Source organism: Opisthorchis viverrini (assembly GCF_000715545.1).
Source record: "Opisthorchis viverrini unplaced genomic scaffold opera_v5_193, whole genome shotgun sequence".
Classification (NCBI taxonomy): Eukaryota; Metazoa; Platyhelminthes; class Trematoda; order Opisthorchiida; family Opisthorchiidae; genus Opisthorchis; species Opisthorchis viverrini.
In genome coordinates this window covers 271,680-293,558 of record NW_008751853.1, presented here as the reverse complement: position 1 = coordinate 293,558, position 21,879 = coordinate 271,680, and the positions used below count along the sequence as shown (strand labels likewise).

The 21,879-nt window shown below is 44.6% G+C and overlaps 2 protein-coding genes across 2 annotated transcripts in view; one reads left to right on the top strand and one right to left on the bottom strand.

The window, feature by feature from the left end:
* Positions 1-13: 13 nt before the first annotated feature.
* T265_07991 (hypothetical protein) overlaps positions 14-21,879 on the bottom strand; it is a gene marked incomplete at both ends in the record, with an annotated part of 80,166 nt that continues 58,300 nt past the window's right edge. Inside the window, 14 exons of the mRNA XM_009173672.1 lie at positions 14-1,238; positions 9,557-9,771; positions 10,251-10,442; positions 10,533-10,740; positions 10,947-11,419; positions 11,543-11,956; positions 12,575-12,742; positions 13,467-13,842; positions 14,216-14,392; positions 15,413-15,639; positions 16,516-16,998; positions 17,559-17,687; positions 18,105-18,239; positions 20,992-21,169. Of these exons, the coding sequence (XP_009171936.1) occupies positions 1,058-1,238; positions 9,557-9,771; positions 10,251-10,442; positions 10,533-10,740; positions 10,947-11,419; positions 11,543-11,956; positions 12,575-12,742; positions 13,467-13,842; positions 14,216-14,392; positions 15,413-15,639; positions 16,516-16,998; positions 17,559-17,687; positions 18,105-18,239; positions 20,992-21,169 (3,556 nt within the window). The remainder of the gene's footprint in view (positions 1,239-9,556; positions 9,772-10,250; positions 10,443-10,532; positions 10,741-10,946; positions 11,420-11,542; positions 11,957-12,574; positions 12,743-13,466; positions 13,843-14,215; positions 14,393-15,412; positions 15,640-16,515; positions 16,999-17,558; positions 17,688-18,104; positions 18,240-20,991; positions 21,170-21,879) is intronic.
* Positions 8,989-9,180, top strand: T265_07992 (hypothetical protein; the record flags this gene model as incomplete). Its single annotated transcript, XM_009173673.1, has 1 exon — positions 8,989-9,180. The coding sequence occupies one exon, from the start codon at positions 8,989-8,991 to the stop codon at positions 9,178-9,180; it is 192 nt and encodes a 63-aa protein (XP_009171937.1).

The window sequence follows — 21,879 nt, the reverse complement described above, 5'->3', positions numbered from 1 at the left end:
AATCAAATCCACTTAGTAAACGAGTGCATACAAGTTACACAATGTGAACGGGCAAAATTAGCTCTATCATCTATTTTGCTTTCCCAAACCGAATAAGTCAATAATGGATCATTAAATCCGTATAGTTTACTGGACAGAATCAGTTTGAAGCAAATGACTCAAGGCTTCACAAGTGCGCTCTGATGATACCGTTTGGAAATTTCTGGAGGATGTGGCGCGAAATGTTGTAGCAATGACAGCAAAGCCACTCCTAGTAGTCCTGGGCAACGGAATTGAGAGAGCAAAGGGAGTGAGAACAGCAAATCAACAGCAATAACAAATAGTAGAACGAACTCAGTATTTTCCTTGTCAGGTAAGAAGACGCGATCGGAATGGGAGAATACGGATAAAACTATGCGGCATAGTGAAAAGAAACACTTGAGTGCGTCAGCACAACGCGTAGGCTGTGCTAGAAAATGTAGGTATTTGAGGGAACCTAATGAACTGTTTGACAAGGGGAGATTCAGAGCGGAGCGGATGTACATGTGAATGAAAAGTTTCGAATAAAGTCAGTGGAGTCGACTTGAGGACAGAGCTGACCAAGTGGTCCGTAAAAAAAGAAAGTACATCAGCAGCTGTAGTATATCTCACGTAAGGCGAGCCTAATCTGGAAAACGTGAAGATATGGGGTGGTGACCATCTCACAAGAGGGGAAATGAAAGAGGGGTGGACTTGAAGGTAAAAGTTCGTTTCATGTTTAGAAAAAAGCGTGGCAACCATACTAGAAAAGTGGGATCCACGTAGAAAAAAACCGGAACGGTGGCACTTTGATGCCTATCATCATCAAGGTGCCGGAATGAATCAGAGTTGAATTGCGTTATTAGAGCGACACCTTGAGCTGGTTATCCACCATGGTCTCTCTGCAGGGGCGACAGTGTATGGGCGAGTGAAGCAAAACTGGAAGGGCTGATCGGCGCATGCGATTATGCTATGCCATAGATACTGGTGCACGACAGCAGGAGCTTGAGCATGTGTTACCGAGTCAAAAACAAGGCACTTATACTTTAAATTTTTGTTTTTACTTCATAACTGAATCGTCAGTTGTGTAGTGTGAGTTGTTCGTGGTTGCCGTGGACAATATATCGGTGCTACCAAGTGAATCCGTATCTCCAATGGAGTGATTATCGTCACCCAGCCCATCGTCTCCCGGGCGTACGGACAAAATTGTTGGAGGCTGTCGCGATATCCGCGGGCCAGCGCTAGATGAGGAAATAGAAATCACACCAAGGTAAAACAATGACCAATTCAGTATCGGAAACAGTCCCGACCTAACTGAACCCACAGTCCATCCCAATGGTGGCAACCAAATACTGTACAAGTACAACGACCGATCGCGACAGCGGACAAGTACTGCAAACATGCGCAATTTCGGACAAAAAAGACAGTGCGTAACGGAAATTCACGCAAATTCGACAGAATAATGGTACCTAGACAGACAGCATATTTCAACCTCTACTTGAAAAATCGAACCCTTGTATGAAGTCCAACGTTTCGGTTTGCACGCAACTTTGATGCGGAAACCTAAGGTTGAATTACGGATCTATAGGCGTAGTTCTTCAGGTGTTTTCTTTCTGCTTTAGAACAGCACATCAAACTGGTCGGAAGAAAAAAAAGTAAGTAGACGAGTGCTGATAAAGGGTACAGAGACTTGATATCCCGGTTGCACAGGACAAAACAGCACAACACAACAGAACAGGAAGTGGTTTCAAACAATAGTAGATGGAAGTAACACAACCGTTCTATTCTATCGTCGTAAAAGAAGCAGCAGATCCAGTAAACAAGAATTAGATGAAATACAATGTAGAGTACGAATGGTGACAAAAGTTTGTGATTTGGATCAAAAGTGTTCGTGTTAAATCTCTGAGTGGTCTTCACAATGGAGATTAGACAGAGCACACACCGATAGCTGATCTAAAACAACCCACAGATAACATGACGTTCAGGAAAAAAGCAACTAGGAAGTAGTAGGGCACTGATTTTCAGTGACAACCATTGTGCACTTACTCATTTCCCGAGGACAGGTCGCCCCTTCCAGCAACAAATGGTCGAAATACAATTTAACATGGAATGCGCGGTCCACGTAAGAAGTCACGCGTATGCAACTGGGGAAACCTAATTGCAGGACTAGGAACTGCATGCCTGTAGAGTGTGCGCTGGTTAGAGGGTGAGTGCGAAAACCGATTGTGACTATTGTTGTTCAAACAGATTCCACTAAGATGTGCAGTCTTACCGGTTAGGAATGTGCATGAAAATCGATCACCGATTTGTACATTTCTGGCTAGCAGAAGCACTAGAAAGTAAAATCATACGCACCCGTTATCAATGGAAAAATCCTCAAAATTTGGATGCTTTCGAAATACAAACTCACACAACTGCGAGAACGTACATAGGAAACAGACCCGTTTGTCAAGCACCTAATTTGACGATAAACCCAAAAGATTGCTTTTAAAAAAAACTGGAATTGAGGTCACGGCGGCCCCACCTAATATTTTTTTATAGACTGCATCAAATTAGAGACTGCCTCTTCAGATCCTACAAAAGTTTATGGTAGAATTCATAGGTTCGAATGCAGGACCCCATCCGACGAGCGCTCCAACCGCTAATAGGATTCATCATGAAATTAAGAGTGAACATTTCCATTCATGGGTTATTTTGTACATGAAACCTCTGGTTTGCGCAGCACAAGTCCTAACTTTACGCCTATGGAAACACACAAAGTTGAGCAACACGAAAACCGAACCGCCAAGAAGGTTCATCCGACGGAGTCTACTCTGATTCCTGTAAGGAGCGACAGCTGTGGATACTTCGTCCACATTGGCAGTTCACAAACAATTAGCGATATGATGAGAAAATCGGCTAGACCAGAAACGTAAAGACTACCTTTAATAGATAGCAGACCAAGAAAAAAGGCACTGAAGCAACTTTAATCCGTCCGTAATTGATCACAAAACAAATTGAAACTCAGGAATTGGAATATTTCGACTAAGCCAGAAAATGAGCTGAAGTAAAGCATTCTAGAACGGTCAAAAATGTGCACCATCGACAGCCGTGTTCGATTTGGTGTTCAGGTGATACCTGAATCTACCCGGCAAATGATGGAATGGCTCAAACCAGGAGGTTAAGTGAAAAATATAGCATTTAATTGGAAGCAAATACGGGCGCGCGTGCACACACAAAGAGGCGTTGGTTCTTCGGCTAAGATGTGCAAATTAAGACGAGTTAATGTTATTCAGTTTTGTGTTCATTGCAAAAATCAATGGAGATCTTTTACGCGTCAGTGGAATCAGGAGACTGTCCTGAACCAGTGTTCGGGCTGTAACAGAGGTGAAAACAAGATTTTGGGGGAAAGTTTGCAACAACCGATATCGAGTTCACAGAAGATCATGTACGTATTTATACGTTCAAATGTGGAATAGCGTATGAAAATAGGGGTAAAAATGTTTATACGGAAATAAGGTTGGACCCGTTTTTGCCTGCAGACTATTTCACGCTCGTGGCTCTCGCCTACTGTCGAACACAATTCATTCTTCCTCACACCTGGCCATCATCATCATCGACAGCATGATGATGACTTTTGGCCAAAGCCCACAAAATTCACAACAGCCCCGAAAGAAATTGGGAAAAGAAGATGACTACACAACCTAATCCAGATCAATCGAAAATAATTGAACCTTGATGGTTACTGCAACCTTATATAAACGTAGACATTAACGGACATGCTTACGGGTATTTTTGCCGAAGCTACCTAACCCTGTCTTTAACGGGTGTGAACAATTGCTCCGATTGTCAAAGGGATCAATTTAAGCACGACAGAACAGTGGTCGTGGAAGTTGGACGATATAAACGAAGCTAGTGGAATGCGTGGATTAAACAATATCATTCAATCATTGCCAAATCGATTGTTAGGTGTACAGAGAGAGGAGAGATCGGGGATACTAAATAGCTGGCGATGCGACCCAATTACATGCTGCATCCATGTGTGCACCACGTCAAAGATGAATAGGAGACATGGTTAGACGCCCAGAAGTCCAACTACACGAGGTCTCACCTATTTCGAATTCTCCAGCGATACAAACCGACGGACGGATATGCAAGCCTATAGGGTACAACATAAAACTGTTGAACAAACGATCCCACTCTAGGTCAACTTGGCGCTCAGATAGCTCAGTGGAGCGCAAGGTCCGTCGTCCGAACCCAACCTGAGCAGCTCGACCAGCCTTGGGCAACCTGGCTGCCCGCCTCCTGAAGGCAGGATGACAGCTAGGCACCGAAGGAATGTTATCTCTAAACGGTTGTTAGTGTCACTGGATCCCAATCAGAAAGGTTTATTCTAACGCCTTCGTTTAAATTCCAAACCCACTGCTTGGTATTGTGAAGACTGATAGCTATTGAGATAAAACAATTTTGCCAGCGGCAAGAAAACCTGAAAAGTCAAAGCCTAGTTAGACCTAATTTCAATTGAAAGTTCAACACCTGATCACCACGCTCGCCTAGAATGTGCGGCTTTGAAAGGAGAGCAGTAGCACCCCCTTGGTTAGAGACACGGTTTGGTTGATGAACTCAACAACCCTTTAGATTCCAAACAACACACCCTGTACAATCGTGCTGCTAAACAAGCTTCTGCTATTTAATCGAAACGCAAACCTTGATACCAAGCTTTCCAAAGGCTTCGTAAGGCAGACCATTACCAGTATCATCAATGAGAATGTCCTCGCCTCTTACAATTGGAGCACTATTCCCTAGTTGATGGGCGAGAACCTCTTTACGCCGGGGTGGCATTCAAAAGTTTCATAACCCTGAGCGGCACTGATGAGGGTGGATAGGATTCGAGGAGGTTAACCGATGAACTACGATTTCGAATCTTGGCGACTCTGAGGATCCGAAATGGGAAATATTCTTACGACCAGTCCTGTGGTACACACTTAGACAGACTCTAAAGAACTGTCGTACGCACAGTGGAACCGAAAATGAAGCGCAGGGTTGCTCATAAACGACCTAGCGCGACCGTACAGAGATTAGAGGCAAGCAGTTCATCTGCAGCTTCATCGTTCAAAACCCGAAGATGACGTGCCGCTGTCGGGCGTCCGGTAGGCCGACCAGAGTACACAATCATCGCTGTGGCTGAAAGTATTAGATGGCTTTATCATGAATTTATCAACACACGGTCAGCGGCATGATTCCTCTGAAATGCACTCGCATACATTTCTGCACGAGAGCGACAGAAGACAACATTTCGTTAGTTGTTTCTGGACATCATTTATTTAGTCCCACCTGACTCTATTCATACCAAAGCAGTAGATGTAGTTTAACTCAATGCGTTTAGTTCCCCCCTCACGTAAGAGATGTGGACAGCCAACTCGATTAATGTGTTGCACCAACTGCAACGGATGACGTTTCAAGCGATTACTAATCAAGAACTATCAAGAAACTACCTGATCAAACGCAGCGCCTTGTGAAGAATACGCATAGCCTCAAGTTGAGATTGAGCAGTGAAGGGGTGGTGGGGAAGTACATTCCGAACAAACAAACATCATTGGAAAGGTTTACCGAAAATGATATGGATTTTGCACTTCTTGTTTGGGCTCCCACACAAACACTGGAGTTAGAGCGACAAGGACGACAAAGTAGACATTCAGATAATAAGCCGAGTACCTCTACTAAGAGCTCGAGATGGCTCAGTGGTTAGGGCGCAAAATTGCTGACCACAATGTCCATGGTTCGAACCCAAACCCGGCGACTCGCATGCCTTTGCCCAGGCTTCGGCAACTTGACAGCATCTCAGTCCTCCTGTTTCTTTCACATGGCATTACAGCTAGGCACGGAAAAGGGTGTTACAGCTGAACAAGTATAAAGTAATCGCAGCTCTACTTGGAGAAAATGAAACCAACCAACACAGTGTGAAATGCCAAAATCTAGTGAATTCTAACAAACTGTAAGCAAATGCGATGCAATAATCTGAGTAGATCCTATGTTCCTATGGAAATCTCCTGCGATCCACCCTCTAATTTATGGGACGAATAAAAACGTTTGATTTTCAGAAATCGAAGATGATGAGCCTAAATGCGTCATTGTACTTACTGCTTCAACTGTCTTGTGCTACGATAAAAATGAAAATACATTCCACATCCTTTTGACGTCAAAGACCGGAACTGTCAAGCGCCGACGTAAAGGTACGCCTACTGATCGATTACGCATCGCGTTGCTTCAACCTTCATGCGGAGATTCTACCAATAGCATTCAAACAAGTTATCTAACCTGTTACTTCATTCTCATAAAATGAACACAAGGAAGCTGTAAGGAGCGCATGAAGTGCACTTCAATCCATGCGTTCGTAAGCAGTAGGTCAACTGATTCGGTTAACCTAGCACTGAGCAGTGTATCAACGATCACTGATGGTGGTACTTGGAGCCGTATGATCGCCCAAATCCCTACACATGGTACGAGTGATTGAAATAGTCAGTTTGTCACCACTTTGCACGAGCATTAAACCATTAAAAAATTTTGACCTGTCACTATTGGGACTAGTACCACAGCGGCAGCAGATAAAAAAGTGGAACCAACTCACAAAGGAAACTACTCACAAGGTTGCTGAAAACTCTTCGCCCTTCTTGGGGCTCATCAGGTAGGCGCAGTCCCCGAGTTTCCGTCAACCTTATGTTCTATTTGAATCAACTCGCCCTGGTTAATAAGGACGGAAAGGATAGGCGTCACTCACACCTTGTGAGTGACATAAGAACATAGTTTGAATGATAACAAATTGTTCAGCTGTAAAACCTCTCAGATGCAAAGCTGCCATGCCAGGTTCCCCAAGCAGTCGAGATGTAGAGATCGGATTCGAACCACAGACCTTGCAGTCCGTAACTTCGCCCTTTAGGCATTGAGCAATCTTGAGCTCTGTACACAGTTTGGGAGTTCCGATTGCATTGTAAAGAACGCTGCTCTGCAATGGTCACCGTCCTGAAACCACAGATCCACCATATGATGGATTGGATTAGACCCTTATCATCGCGGTGAAATTCGTCTTGAATGTAAATTTCGGAAACCAGAAGGTCCAGACAGTTGAAGCGCACCATTCGTGGAACCAAACATTCAGATAACACAACGCATCCAGTATATGCGGACGGTAGCTGACAAACTTTATATAGTTATCGGCAAGAGTTCGAGTTGTATGCATAGTCAGACAGTATTGGTGATTTCGTATCTACTGGGCTCCGGTCACCGTCCTCTTCAGCGACGAGTCACGCCTGTGGGCAATTGACTCGTGCTGTTGGTTAGACTGATAATGATGGACGACGTAAAAGTATGGACTGAACGGCTGGTCGGTGCGAGCTTGCCAGTGACTGCAGCACAATGTCACATCACGAAGTGTCGCCAAAAGTTGACGGAGGTCATCCCATGATTCCGGCAAAAATCTGCCGACATTTTGCGCTGCGATCAAACCTTCCCTAGCTTGCGACCATGCAAACAAGGAACTTTACGTGACTGTCTGACAACACGGAAAACAGAATTCCAAATGCGGCAAGTTATCACTGAAAACAAACATTAACCTGGAAAAAAGACGATACCCGCGTCAGTCGATCAGACATCCAGGTACTTGGTGGAGCTACGTATACAGTGTTCATGGAGAGAAATCCCATTTGTCTATGAACACATTGTAAAAGCTTCGAACCGATGCAACCATCAGTGTGTGCGACGCGATTGTTTGGAACACTCAACCTAACTTAATAAATCCGGTGCAATTTCCTGAAAGCTGCGTAGGTTGTGAGGTCGGCTGCGAAAAAATGAGTCTTCCAATGAATCGGAAATCTGAGCTCAACCCACGCAAGAATGCTTTCTACTAGGGACAGAAACAAACAGGTCAACGAGAAATTTTTTGCGGGCACAGAGTTGGTGGCAAGAGCTTTGATCTTGGGCTGTCAAAGTAAATGAAATGGCTGAGAGAAACTCGGTCGCCCAGGTAAACCTAGGTGTATCAACCATGAATCAACAGCCGAATGGTTCCCAGTCACAAGTAAAATAGTATGCAGGAAATTACCCAAGACCTACATCACAGGCCCATTCAGAGCATTGATTAATTAAAATCAGCAGGACTGGATGAGTAAAAAGTATAGCTGAATGTGTGCATAAAAACAACGTAGTTTTTAACCACACAGGAACGAGGCTTGTGACCACCACATCTTGAGTGGGATCAAATTCATATACAGGTGCATACGGTTTCAACCGGCCCCAGCCTACAAACAGATTGGAGATAACGGAAAAGTTACAGTAGTTTGAAAATTAGATCAACATCTGATAGACAACAGGTCCGGAGGGGAAGCACGTGGAGTGCGAATTCATTGTGGATGAATGCAAGCCGTAGCTGAAGCCCGAGAGGAGTTTGTAGAAGGAATGAGGGTGACAGAGTGTCCTCAAGCGAAAGGGGACTGAGGAAGTGTGAAAAAGTGAGCCATATAAAATAATCCACCCTGGAGAGCAGCTGTGATTGTAGACGAAAGCAGAGCATACTTGCGCAACTGCACCTGCAACAAAGCGGGAGGCAAAAATACGCAACAGAGGCAGCACTGTCAAAATGTTGGCACAAGAATGAACTCCTCCGGTCCAGTGAACCCATAAACCAATCAGCAGTATAACAGGTAAACATTCACTTATATGGTGAATCAGGGAACAGAGCGGATGAAAGCGGATCCATCAGTGTGGATGAAACAATGTGCAAGTATAATCCACTGTAGGAGCACGCCAATAGAACAGATCAGTTGTCCACCCACTCAATTTACATATGTAACAAAAGGCGAGCCCAACCGCCGAAAAGCGTCTTATGGGGAATCAGCGAGAACATCCGATAGGGGAATAAAGGGAGCTGGAGGACAACCGTGGTAAAACTAATCGGTCTGCTGATGAGACTGTGACTCTTCCTCCATCAGGTGGGAGCCGTTCGGAGAAGCGGACAGGATGTCGGGAGCGGTAAAATCAAACATGCGAGAAGGACTAGCAAAAGCGCGCAAAGCGGACACAGACGATGACAGATGGAAAAAGAAATCCACAATGATTACAACAACAAGCACAACAGCAAAGTCAACCGCGACAATACACACCACACCGATTGAAGCGATGATGGAGGGTGGACAAGAAAAGCGAAAGTGATCAATGACGTCGGTATATAAAAAGTAAATTAGTGCGCCAAAATACAGCTTAGAAGACAGCTCGCTAACAATGAAGCATGAGACGAAAAAGTAATCGAGAAATTCAATGGTAACTGTATGGTGTTGTGAGTAAGGCCATCGATGAGAGAACAACTTATTGGTTGGTCAACAGACTAGTGAGGAGCTAACTCATTTCCCTTGGTAACTGTATGGTGTTGTGAGTAAGGCCATCGATGAGAGAACAAACTAATGGCTGGTCAACAGACTAGTGAGGAGCTAACGTCATTTCCCTGCTGTGGATGTCAAAAACAGACAACAACGAAGATAAAAAGCGTGTGGAAAAGACCCAACCCGTCGAGTCAAACAAAACGACATACCGGTGCAGTTTGCGTAGGTTTTGAAGGTCGCGCTCTGCTATCCTTCTAGCTTCTGCTGCCTCTTCTAAGTCGCGTTGGAGACGGCGGCGCTGAGTCTTCAACTGGGCATTCTCTTCTTCAAGCGTCTCAATTTCGCGTTTAATTCGCTTCAGTGAATTCTGTGCTTTTTCATAAGAATCTTTGGACAGTTGACTGCTCCTTTTCTCTTCTTCGATCTACGGTAGACAAAGAATGCCCATGGATTTGAACAATTTCACGTATGATCAATACGAATAATCAGCATCAAAAACATTATAAAAAACTAGGCGTTCAGATATCTCAAGCAGTATCGGGTAGTCGCACAATGGCATGAAGCCATTTCCCAGTTCACTTCTTAAGAGTACTACACTATGAAGTAATTGATGAACAACTAGTCAAGTGTGATCATTTTTTCGAAGAGGTGAACGATATCGACTTGAAACAATGACTACGGCTGACTGAGATGGTTGCTGGAGAGCAAGCGACCGAAGACGACCTAACATTTGCTTGATAGCTTCCGATTACTGTGGTCGGCTGCTTGGGCGAGACATAATTTCACAAAAGATGCATCTCTGTCGAGACTTTCATAGAGCCAGTCGAAAGTCATTTTCTCGGAAGCGGTACCCTATGATTCTGCACCATTGGTAGCAAAACACAATACACCATAAGATATTACCTGAAGAGCCATTTCCTTGATACGTTTCTCCAAACGCCTACAGCTCTTGGTAGCGGCCATTTTCTCGCTTTTCTCAGTTTCCAGTTGCTCATCGAATGCCGCTATCCGCGCCTCGAGCGTGGCGATCTGAGCTTTACTTCGGCGACCACTATCTTTCTCTGCCTCAGCCAAACGGTCTCGCAATTCTTTCACCTGGAGAAAGCAAAACGACATAAGAGTGATAACCTCCGGACCAATTATGTAGCTTAGAAAAAGGGTGGAATGTTCAAGCCCAACACTAACCTGTTTCTCAAGGGATACGCGTTGGGAGTCGGCCCTCATCGCGTTGTTGCGTTCAGTGCTTAGATCCGTTTGCAACTGCTCCAACTGGGCGAGGGAACGTTTGAAACGTTCTTCGGCAGCATCCATACCATTCTGGGCTTCTTCCAGTTGATCCTCAAAACTCACAATACGAGCCTCCAACCGCTTCTTCTCTTCCACAGCAGCGTTCCTGTGTTGTGAATGATAGGAATGTTTTTGCATCAGATTAGGCAAATGCTAACCTTCAACGATCCATAAAATTCTCATATATGACAAGAGCGAACAAGTAGCACTGTACTGGTACTGTACACAACTCTGGAAGTTTTAGTTCGCATTTGTCCAAAGACCTAATACTGTTTGTAGGAAGTGGTAATGAAGAATAAAACAAAAACATACTTCGCTGATGTAGTGGACGCCAGTTCCTCCAAAGCTTCATCTAATTCCGAACGAATGGCGCGACACGTTCGTTCTGATGCTTGTAAATCTTCTTGGAAATGATTCCGTTCTGCCTCAGCGGTCCGCCACTTCTTTTCAATATCTCGTAGTGACTCCAAAGCCTGGTCCCGTGAACGTATGGCCTCTTCCATATCACGTTGCATACTCCCGCCGACACTCTGGAACTTCTTCAACTGTTTCAAAGCCTCATCCTTCTGACGACTGGCCAACTCAAGACGCTGAGTTGCTTCGGCAAGGTCGCTCTCCAGCTTTTTGCGTACCTCTAGATGACTTCCGCGCTGCTTTCTTTCATCCTCCAATTCAGCCTCAAGATCGCGTAGCTGCTTCAAGGTTTGCCGTCGTTGTTCTTCTAGCAATTCATCGCGAGACGCTAAATCGCGTTCCAGTTGCGTTTTCAAAGCGTTCAGTTGGACCTGCAATAACAAGACGTAAAGTTCATAGCTATTTTCAGTGCGTGGATATAACACTGGGATGAACATGATGCACTCAAGTGGCCCACAGCAGTAAACCTACTCACAAAGCTGAACAAAACGTACCTCGGTGCGCTGTTTCTCCATAATTACGGTAGACACCTCATCTTCAAGCTCTTCTAGTTGTTGTCTCGCTTCTCTGAGTTGCTGATCTAGTTGATAATTGGCTTGTTGCAGCTCGATCATGCTTTTGCCCGCATCATCGCGGTTAGAACCAAGGTCTTCCAGTTCCCGGGCAAGCATACCGCGTTGACGTTCAGCCTCTTCTAACCGTTCCTTGAGATCTTCGTTTTCGTTTCGGTGCATCAGAAGTCGTGTGTCACGGTCACGCATCTCACGATCGAATGCTTCCTTCTCTGCCTGAAGCTGGTTCAATTGGGCGGTAAGCTCAGCATTGGCAGCCTCTAATTTCTTCACTCTCCTCTCATTGTTGGCCTGATCTGAGCGCTGACTAGCCATTGCATGGTTAGCATCTTCAAGCTGTGATGGATTCAGAAGTATACCAAAGAAATCAGTACTGAAAGATAAATTGCACCAAACGAAACTTCGAAGGACAGAACATCACCTAGAGGACCACGCGTAAACGTGAGTACGTCCACTGAAAAACAACACATAACCGCGTTCCTGACAACTGGGCTATCAACTAATTGAGAAGTCGGTCAGTTGGACGGGACATTTGACAGAGAAAACCATTATGGCGATTGTCTTGGTTCGACCCGGACGCCGACTTAGAAAATTGGGTTACCTGAAGTCAATGAAGTGGTTATTTCTGACTTCGCATGATTACCGTGGAAGATGTGATAAGCACAGGCTGGGGTACGAGTAAGTTAGCCATAAGCTAAGCGGAAAATACCACTAGCACTTTGAAATATACAATAAATGTGTAGAAAAGAGCAAGAACACATTGTAACTGAAGTTTGGACAGCAGAGACCGTGGTTCCTGAGCCTTATGAGCGCATATGATACTGAAAAACTATCCCTTAACTTCAGATTTCTCAATTATTGCAGGAAACTTAGTTACAAATGTAAAAGAGAATCGAGCAGTCCTTCAAAACATTCAGTGACAGTCGGAAAAGAGATAAGACGTCGTCACTTTACCTCGCCCTGAAGTTTCTTTCTTGATTTTTCTAGTTTCTCAACCTGAGCCACCAACTCTTCATTTCGATTATTCGATGCGTCCAATTCACGGATGAGTTTTTTCCGAGCATCTTCCAACTGCTCCATATGATGAACATCTTCTTCCACTTTCTTTTTCGCATCTTGCATCTGAAAACAACGAAAGATGAGAGGAACAGTTACGAGAGATGCAAGATGTATGCCGAAGTAAGGTCTGTGTGATTCAAGTACATCAAAGTCAAACGATGACATGAGAACATAGCAGCCGAAACCCACAAGAGCACCTATCAATACGAGTCCAAAGGAAGAAGTAATAGAAGGTACGTCCGCAGACAGCCTCGTGGGGGCCCTAAGGTAATTCTAGCCAAATTTCATTTCAGTACCTCCATGATTTCATACGAACAAAGAGAAAACAGGGTAGTCCGGACAATCTAAATCGGAGGATGTGCGGAACAACATATCATAGACACATTTAAGAACAGCATAACAGTTGCATCCTCACTTAAGAGGCCATTCACCCTGTTACAAGCCTGCCCCTTGATGTTTCAGGCTGTATGTGTGACAAAAACAGACCCTCAGGTGAGCTGGGTAAACCTTTAAAAACACAGAGTGAAGAAATCAAAACATTCATAAGATAACACAAATAATGACTATTCACCGGTCGACTGGTGCAAATGGACGTGATCAGCTTTTACTCACAGGTGTTTTCCGTTCATTCAAACTGATTTTTCGTTGATTTTACTGGTATGAGTGCCCAAAGTTAAAGTTTCGTCAATACAACGTAACCAACAGTTCTGCGTCTAAGAACTTTGTACTTGTCCAAATTTTGCCAATGTTGTGAAATAAAAATATTCACAGAGAAGAGACAACGAACCTGTTGTTGCAGTGTGTGTACATGCTTCTCTAGGGCTGCTTTAACTTGCTCTTCAGCTTCCAAAGCGTCCTTGGCGCCCTCTCGCTCATCTTCCAATTGTCTAACTTGGGACTGGAGTGACAGTTTCGCCTTTGTTTCATCGTCTAGCCGGACTCGTACTTCATTAAGCTCCGCCACGGCAGCCGACTCCGAACGCGAAACACGGGTCAATTTTGCTTCTAATTCCTCTACTGTGCTGTTCGCGGCCTCCAGGTCAGCAAGTGCCTTTGTCAAACGATTGTCAAAATCATTTCTTTGTATTTCCAGGTCTTGAAGGCGGATTTGAACCTCGTTGAGTTGCTGTTCACCTTGGCGGCGGCGCTTGTCAAGATCCGATCTGAAAGGGAAGACACAAGGCAATATTTGGCTCTGAAGGATAGCATTTTTGCTGATCAATCGTTGCTCCCAGGAACGGTTGAAAGAAGCATAAATAAATCTGGGCAGTGAGCAACCGAAAAAAAAACAGGAAACTGGGCGAAACAAAAATGTGGAAGGTTGACGCAATATGTAGGTGGGGTTAATGAACGGTTGCTGCGTCCAACATACACAGGAAACCATAGCCAGACTAGGAGCGCTTTTGAGGCTAAGCAGAGTCGAATCGCCATGCTGACCAAATCCCTTCGAAGAAAAAGGCTCTGATTCTCAGCTTATAGTGATTGCTGACAGGATCACAGTGAACACGACATATTGATGTTACCACAAGCACGTACTTGCCCATTTGAAGACTTTGGACTTGTTTTTGGAGCTCTTCAATTGATGCATCTTGTTGCGACTTAGTTTTTTCGAGGGCTGCTTTGGCTTTTTTAGCTTGCTCCAATTGTTCTGTCACAGCATCTAGCGAGAGAGTATGGTTCTTGCGTAACTCCACAATTGCAGCTTCGTGTGCTCTGTAAAACAAGAGAAGCAACGTCAACGAAAGATGGAGAGAACTGAGCAATATAAATCTACGCGAATAAATGTATTTTCAAGCAGAGCGATCTAACCTGCATTCGATCATATTACAAATTAGAAATAAAAATATACAAGCAACACAAAACAAAAAAAGGTTCACCATGCGGAACTGTGACAACTCTCATTCGACCATGATTCCACACCCGTAGCCAAACGTGTTATGTTGTTCATAACCCTGTTAACCGGGGAGTCTGAGTGAGATGGGAGTTTGCAGATGCCGGACACTTTAACGGTTCAAGTGTGTAGCCGTCTGATATACAGCGTCAAATGACATGAAGAATCAACAACGGTGCTGGAAAGCATGCATGAACCAGTAAGAACACGACTTGGACCTAAGAGCGAAACGCACAGACTACTCCCCAACTGGTGTAAATCGTCGCAGAAAAGCTGATGACTACTACGCTAATTTCGGGTTACCGAAAACACACGCTATAACGCTTTGAAAATCAGCAACAGCTAACCTAAAACAAATGTGTTATGGAATGAGTTCCTGATCGAGTATGACTACCAAAACAACGCTGGGGGCCTACTCATTGCAGCTTTACTGGTTGTTCCGAACAATGACACAAATGGGAACACTTTAAGATTGTTCGGTCCTTGTTGTTTGCTCTTGGGAATGGGTTCACAATTGTTTCATAATGCAAAAGACAAGAACGCAGGTGCATGTTTTCTTCTTGACGGGAACACCTCTTCACAAGATCGTCTTTGACGAGGATCACTGTACTCTGTGCCACATCAAAAAAAACCAAGGTGTTATTGATTGTGAAACCGGCTATTACGGGATAACTTCCGCTAGTGGTGGCATAAAAAAAAACTATGAAGCAAGTATAAAGCAAACATAAATTCGCAGCTGATCACACAGGAACAACCGAAAAATAAGCAGCATGTAATGGGTCTGTTGAATATTTGCGGATCTATAATGTCAATAAAACACGTCTATGAGAATCGCAACTCACGAGCTCTGAGCATCCAGCTGTCGGCGCAAATTGGATACCTCAGCCTCGTATTTGTGCAAGGCCTCTGTTTGAGCCACGGTATTCGATCCGCTATCAATTAGTTCCAATCTCATAGCCTCCACTTCTTCAGTCAAATCTCGCTTGGCTTCTTCGGCCTTGTCACGTGCCTTGCGTTCGGATTCGAGATCTTCCTTTAATTCTTGAATAAGGGATTCATCCTCACGGATCTGGACATTATAAGTGATGACATGTTAGAAGTTAACTGGTTGGCCATTGAAACACTACGCAAAAGAACTGTATTAATAAACCTGGAATCAACTGAAGAACAGGAACGTAGGGGAAAACTTTTCGCGGACACCCAGCGCTGCCGTTCGCACGAACCTTAAGCAAACTTCGAACCCCAAAATAACTTCTGAGTACATCATAGTGTGGCTGTGAATTGCTGACTAAAACTTGCTCGTGCGGATGTCAACGGTTGTCATGCCCATCAGGGTTACACAAATATTATCAGTCACCGCACTTGAAAATCCGAACACCCGCTTGACTTGGAATCGTAACTAGCAACAAAATCCTCAGTTACAAGCAACTGTGTAATGATTCAACGGACCTCATACAGGGTATGAGCAAAGAACCAGCATTCTTTTCCGACATAAAAGAATCTAAGGGGGGCAGAACATACAACACTATTTCTTTCAAACCCAATACAATCGAAGTTGACGGATAACAATACAGGACAGATGTAGGAACAATCCACAGAAAGATGAAGTGATATTGCAAGCTTTACGGTCTATGTTCCTCAGTGGAAACAAAAGGTACACTGTTACCTACTGATCGAATGGCTGGCAACCTGTTCATTGAGCTTGACAACTGGCTTGTTAGCACTTCGTCACCAAAGTGACGTGGGTAACCAGATCTCGTCTCATTGAGCTTGACAACTGGCTTGTTAGCATTTCGTCATCAAAGTGAGGTAGCGTGGGTAACCAGATCTCGTTAATTAGTGACGTAGCGCTTGCAAACCAGTCGTCAAGCTCGGGAAACATATAAACAACCAATAAGCACCCGCACTACGGCCCAGTGGCAACATCAGTAGGGAAGTATTGTACCTTTTTCGCTGCAATGGTCTTGGCCACAATCTCCTCGTCCAAGCGCAACTGCTGTTGAGACAATTCAGCCTCTAGTTTACTGACCAAAGCATTGAGTTCTTCTAAGTTACGCTGTTGCTCGACAGTCAAATCGGACCGTTCGGCGGCTTCGGACTCAAGTCGTCGTTTCGATCTGTCCAAATCTTGCCTGGCCTTTTGTTCACGAGCCAAACGTTCTTCCAGATCTTGTATTGAACTTTCCTGTTTGGCCTTTAGTTTCAGCAACTGCTTGCTACGTTCCTCTTCCTCGGCCAGTTGGCTTGACAGGTCTGCAACACGATCGGTCAGCACCTTCTTATCCTTGACTAGTTTATTGTATTTGTCTTCTAAATTAACGTTTTCTGTGTTAACCTGCGTCATACGTTGCTCGATAGAACTCTTTTCAACTTGGAGTTTCTGCCGCTGCTGTTCCTCAGCTTCCAACTGGTCAGAAAGATCTGCAACCTAGATGGATAGGAACGGAGAGAGAAAGAAAACAGCCTGCGATGTGAATTCGGGTTCATAGGTCTATTGTAATATGAGGCTGAGTAAATGAACCCTAAAAGTCGAATAGTACGTGACGGATCCCGTTGGGGTTCAAGTTTAGGGGGCGTGAATAAAACTATCGCATAGAATGCTGGACAGAACGCCTGAGAGGACCAACCAAGTTATCCGTTCCGAGACGGTTCTCCTGGGAACTACTGGGGTTGTTCAAGATTGGTGTCCTTTAAGACGTATATAAGGGGGTACGTGAATTTGACTATAGATGGAAAAGGTTAAAATACTGAGCTAAGAATCGGTGCCTACGTTCGATGGATATGGTGAATAAAAGTCGGGGAATATTTAGTTGCCTGTACAGTACGCGCAAAAAATTCGTGATAAACGGAAATTTATCACGATTATCGCCTAAGAATACGGGCAACAAAAATGACTTTATTAGCTCTCAGAGTACGATAGACGGCTATCTGCGAGATTGACAACAACAGAAACCAAGAAGAAGAACGAGTTTCGGGGGACAAACGCACTTGCTCCTTTAGTCGTTTGATTTCCAAATCGGCATTCTGAAGTTTCACCTTCTCGTCCACTCCCTTATTTTCCATTTCCAGGAATTCATCCTCCAGGTTCTGGATCCTTTCTAGCAATCTGAGGCGTTCCTGGAAATTCGGAAGAAAACAATGAAAAGGAGAGCTGATCGTTTACCTATCAATGCTGATGAGGTTAGCAAATTTTGATTAAGCTAGAAACATAGACAGATACAATACCAGAAATCCAGCCGGTACTACGGAGAAGTGGGAAATAAGGACCACTGTCCCATACTTCATATAGTGCCACTGTACTGAGCTTGAAAATGAATAGTGCGAAAGTAGATAGAAGCGGTCCTTATGGTTCACCAGTTTTGCTTGGTAGACGTCAGTATGTTAGGCTAAACACTCATCATTTTCCTTAATTGCAGTCCATAATTCGATCGGCAAGATGGAGTCGCAATCAGTCTAGTTTATTTCCAGCGAACTCATAGAATATACCACATGACATATAATGCTGCAGTGTAGAGAAAGTGGCAAGCAACTTACCGCCTGAATATTTTGATTTGACTCGTGTTCCTGTTCGAGTTCGGCTTGTAGTTGAGTCCTTTCTTTGGTTAGCTTCTCGTAAGAACGTTGCAACTCAGCGAGGTCATTGGTTATTTTCTCAAGTGCTTCACGGACCTGTGGTAGAAATTGGGAACGCACGAGGGAAACAACGTAAGCAACACTGAATGAGTAAATGTGTAAAATCGGACTACGGATGCATTAATTTCATCGCAACTGAATTGGTTGTTCAACCCTTACCTACTCCTAGATCTTCGCACACACTGCATACCATCTGTCGACAGAATAACTGTGAAGGGTTCCGGGCCTTCTAGTATGGATTGATGGTTTTCAGGTTGAAATCCAGAACCCGAAACAAGGATTCTTTCCATACGGTGCTGTACTACACGACCTCTGGATTTGGATTGCAGTAAACTAACCGTAAGATTGACTTCCTCGCTCAACTTGCATCGGTCTTGACCGCAAATCTTCACGTCAACAAACTCCAACAGCCTTTATGAGACTTTAGCCTGACGACAGGCTTCCAAATGACAACAACTTTATTTCCTACATGAAAGCCTGAGAGAATCCGTCCTCTCACGAAAGAAAATTTAGCGATGCCGATAGTCTCAGGCACCTTGAAATCAACCTTCAGGCGTCGACGCCCAGTCTATCCGGCTGCCTTTAATGTTCTCACTTTGAAGTAAACAGGGCAACCAACTGCTCTTGTTCTCACTCGGTTGACATTGATGTGTGGTGCGTTCCAGAAACAAAAACTCAAGATGCAAGCACAATGATTGAGCTAACTGTTCCATCACCCTCCATTCGATTTCGGCTGCGCCAGTCTCGCCAGACAGAAGCCACTGCGGTAGAATGTAGCAAGCACAATGATTGAGTTAACTGCCCCATCACCCTCCATTCGATTTCGGCTGCGCCAGTCTCGCCAGACAGAAGCCACTGCGGTAGAATGTACAGGGGTCCGCATCGTCCTGAATCACCGGGTAGAAATGGCTTTACTAGATAGAATAGCCATTGATCGTAGCGTCTGTACTGTTCGTCTGGTGACGTCCATAAAGGAATCTTACAAGCGGAAATTTGAACTTCGTCTGTTTACCGTCTGCTTGCACCCCACTCGACTGTAGCTGACATTATCAGAAGTAAGTTTTATAACGCCTTGAACGCCCTGTTACGGCGGGATAAAATTCCACATATCCAAATGGAAGATTGGAATGTACACAGTAGCAAATGGGACTTCGGTGTGCTAGGCATTGGGTCAAACAGATCAACACACTCCGTCAGGTGTTAGAAGGCCATTAGTATGAACGACCCACAAGTATGGTATTTCTGGATTTTTAAGGTGCATTTGAATCTGTTGAAAGGTTCCTCTCCCTATCAGACATCCCTTACGGAGTAAGGTATATCACAGAATTTTGTCAATATGTTCTTGGTTTTCTCGGAATCCCGGGTGGAGAACTCTCCAAAAGCTCCCGCACAAAGTGCTGTCCGAGAAGGATGCCCATTCTTTCCATTCCCATTTACTTTAGTGATCGACGAGATAATAAGATGAATGTTGGAAGGTCTTCAGAACCCGTGTTCAAATAGGGGTAGCGGACATCTCGTCGATTTGGAATATGCAGACCACATTGTTCTGGTCTTTGAAGATGAGAAGGCGCATGCTATTGGGATGAACTTACCAACGTCATCCCGTCCTTAGGCTTAAGCTGTGCACCCAGACAGTGTAATGTCATGTAGTGAGTGAGCACGCCACGTAAGGTCCAAGGAGGGCACTCGATGTTGTGGTGCATTTTACGTATATCGGAAGTTGTATAAGTTTATGCTGTAGTGTGCCAGATGAAGTTGATGCACGAATCCCTAAGGTTATGGTCGCGATTGCTCATTTGAGACATCTATGGTCGCAAAGCGATATATCCCTGAATCTCAAGCTCATGTCGCTACCAGCGAATCCATAACGGAACAGGTAGAAAACGAGTGCTCGGTTGTGGAGTCGGCCAGCCAGTTTATCAACTATAAACAATGTGCACTGGTTCCAGCTACTACAGTTTGCATCAAGGTAAAACAGGAGATTGTGGGAGATAGTGCCAAGCACTGGAGGCGATGGCATAATCAATTAGTTTGGCTTGTATACTGCTATGAGGGGACCAGAAACTGAGCAGGTGAGTACTGAAGGCGATAGATTTGATGCACGAGCGTCACTGACTGCACCGTTGAACCATGTCAGCCACTGTCACTAACTACTGATGGGTTGAGTCCCAGGGTGCGCGAGCAGGCAGCAGCCGCCAACCCGAGTTCAGTCAAGAAATGTGTCCAGCACCAAAAGCTGCAAATCGTCGTTTTCCGAAGAGTGCTGTTCAGCTTACCCAATTCAGAGCGACACAAGCAGAGAGATGATCAACCTTTGACATGGCAGAGGAATATAAAAGAGATTACGAAAAGTCGGTGCGCTGTCGGTGCGACTAATATATCAGGATGGGGTCTACTTGATCCCCACTGAGCCAGGTTCGAGACACCGCACGATATGAGTGCCAATCGATGTCAGTGGCGTTCTATCCAGATTCTATCCGGATTGTCTGAAGGAGTGTCTGGAGGTGTAGGCACATCAGAATGTGGTGGACCAGCACTAAGTCATTTTCCATCCATTTTTTTCTTTCTTCACTATAACGCCTTCAAATAAATTATGGAAGCAAGTGCTCTAAAAGGCGAATGCATTTCTCAAGTAGCTGCTACCTAGCACCATAAACATCTGAAAAGCACGAAGCACGCGCAATTGTCTGAATAGCCTCATTGGAATTCATTTTCTCATTCAAAAGGGGGTAAAAAATAAACCATTAAGGATAAGCTGTGAGGTGAATAAAGCCGAATTGTAAATCACCTTGCGAAGTTCATCCTCCTTTGCAGCAACAACTTCCTCTTGTCGGGTGACTGTAAGTAGTGGTCGAACTTTCGTGAAGAGACGCCACCACGGCCAGTTTCGCAACTTCAGATAGGCTACACAATTGCGCTGGATAACAGTAATGGCTTGTTGATGTTGGATGCGTAGCTCTCGAGCACTGAAATAAATCATCGATATAAAAAGCAAGTCAGCACTAATATGACTCAATGACGATTCCCGTATTCTTAAGTTAGCAAAGCACCTACTTTAAACTTTAGTACTAACCAATATTGTGAGTGATGTACGAGTCGAGAAGCATCAAACTCCGCATCACTGCACAAAACATCGCACAATGTCACCATTTATATGGTGACTTCGCTTTCCACTCTCGCTCTCATCTCTGTTGGTGTTTATCAGCCATTTTCGATTTTCTTGTCTCTCTCATTATCCAATGTCGTTCACTGTATTTCCTGTAGTGTGTTTCAAGATATGCCTCTTCAGATTTGAGCGAATATGGCGTTATTACCCTTATTATTGTTGCCATCGCCATCAATATTATTATTAGTATGCAAAAAATCGTTCAACTGTAGCACCTTTTCGGTGCCTAACTGCCATGCCACCCGAAGGTTGTAAAAGGGCTGGAATACTGTCAGGTTGCCCAAGCCTAGACAGGGGAAGTCGAGAGGCAGAGGTCGGGTTCGAACCACGGACCTTTCGGTCAGTAAATTCGTGCTCTAACCACTTCAGCCATCTCGCCCCCATCTCTGGACAGGAACAAACATGATAGTCAATTGACAGCGGTTAAGCGACATATCATTCAGCGGCTCTGATCAAGTGGAGAGGACCATGTGAGCCCTACCTTGAAGAGGCACATTTTGCCTCGCTGTC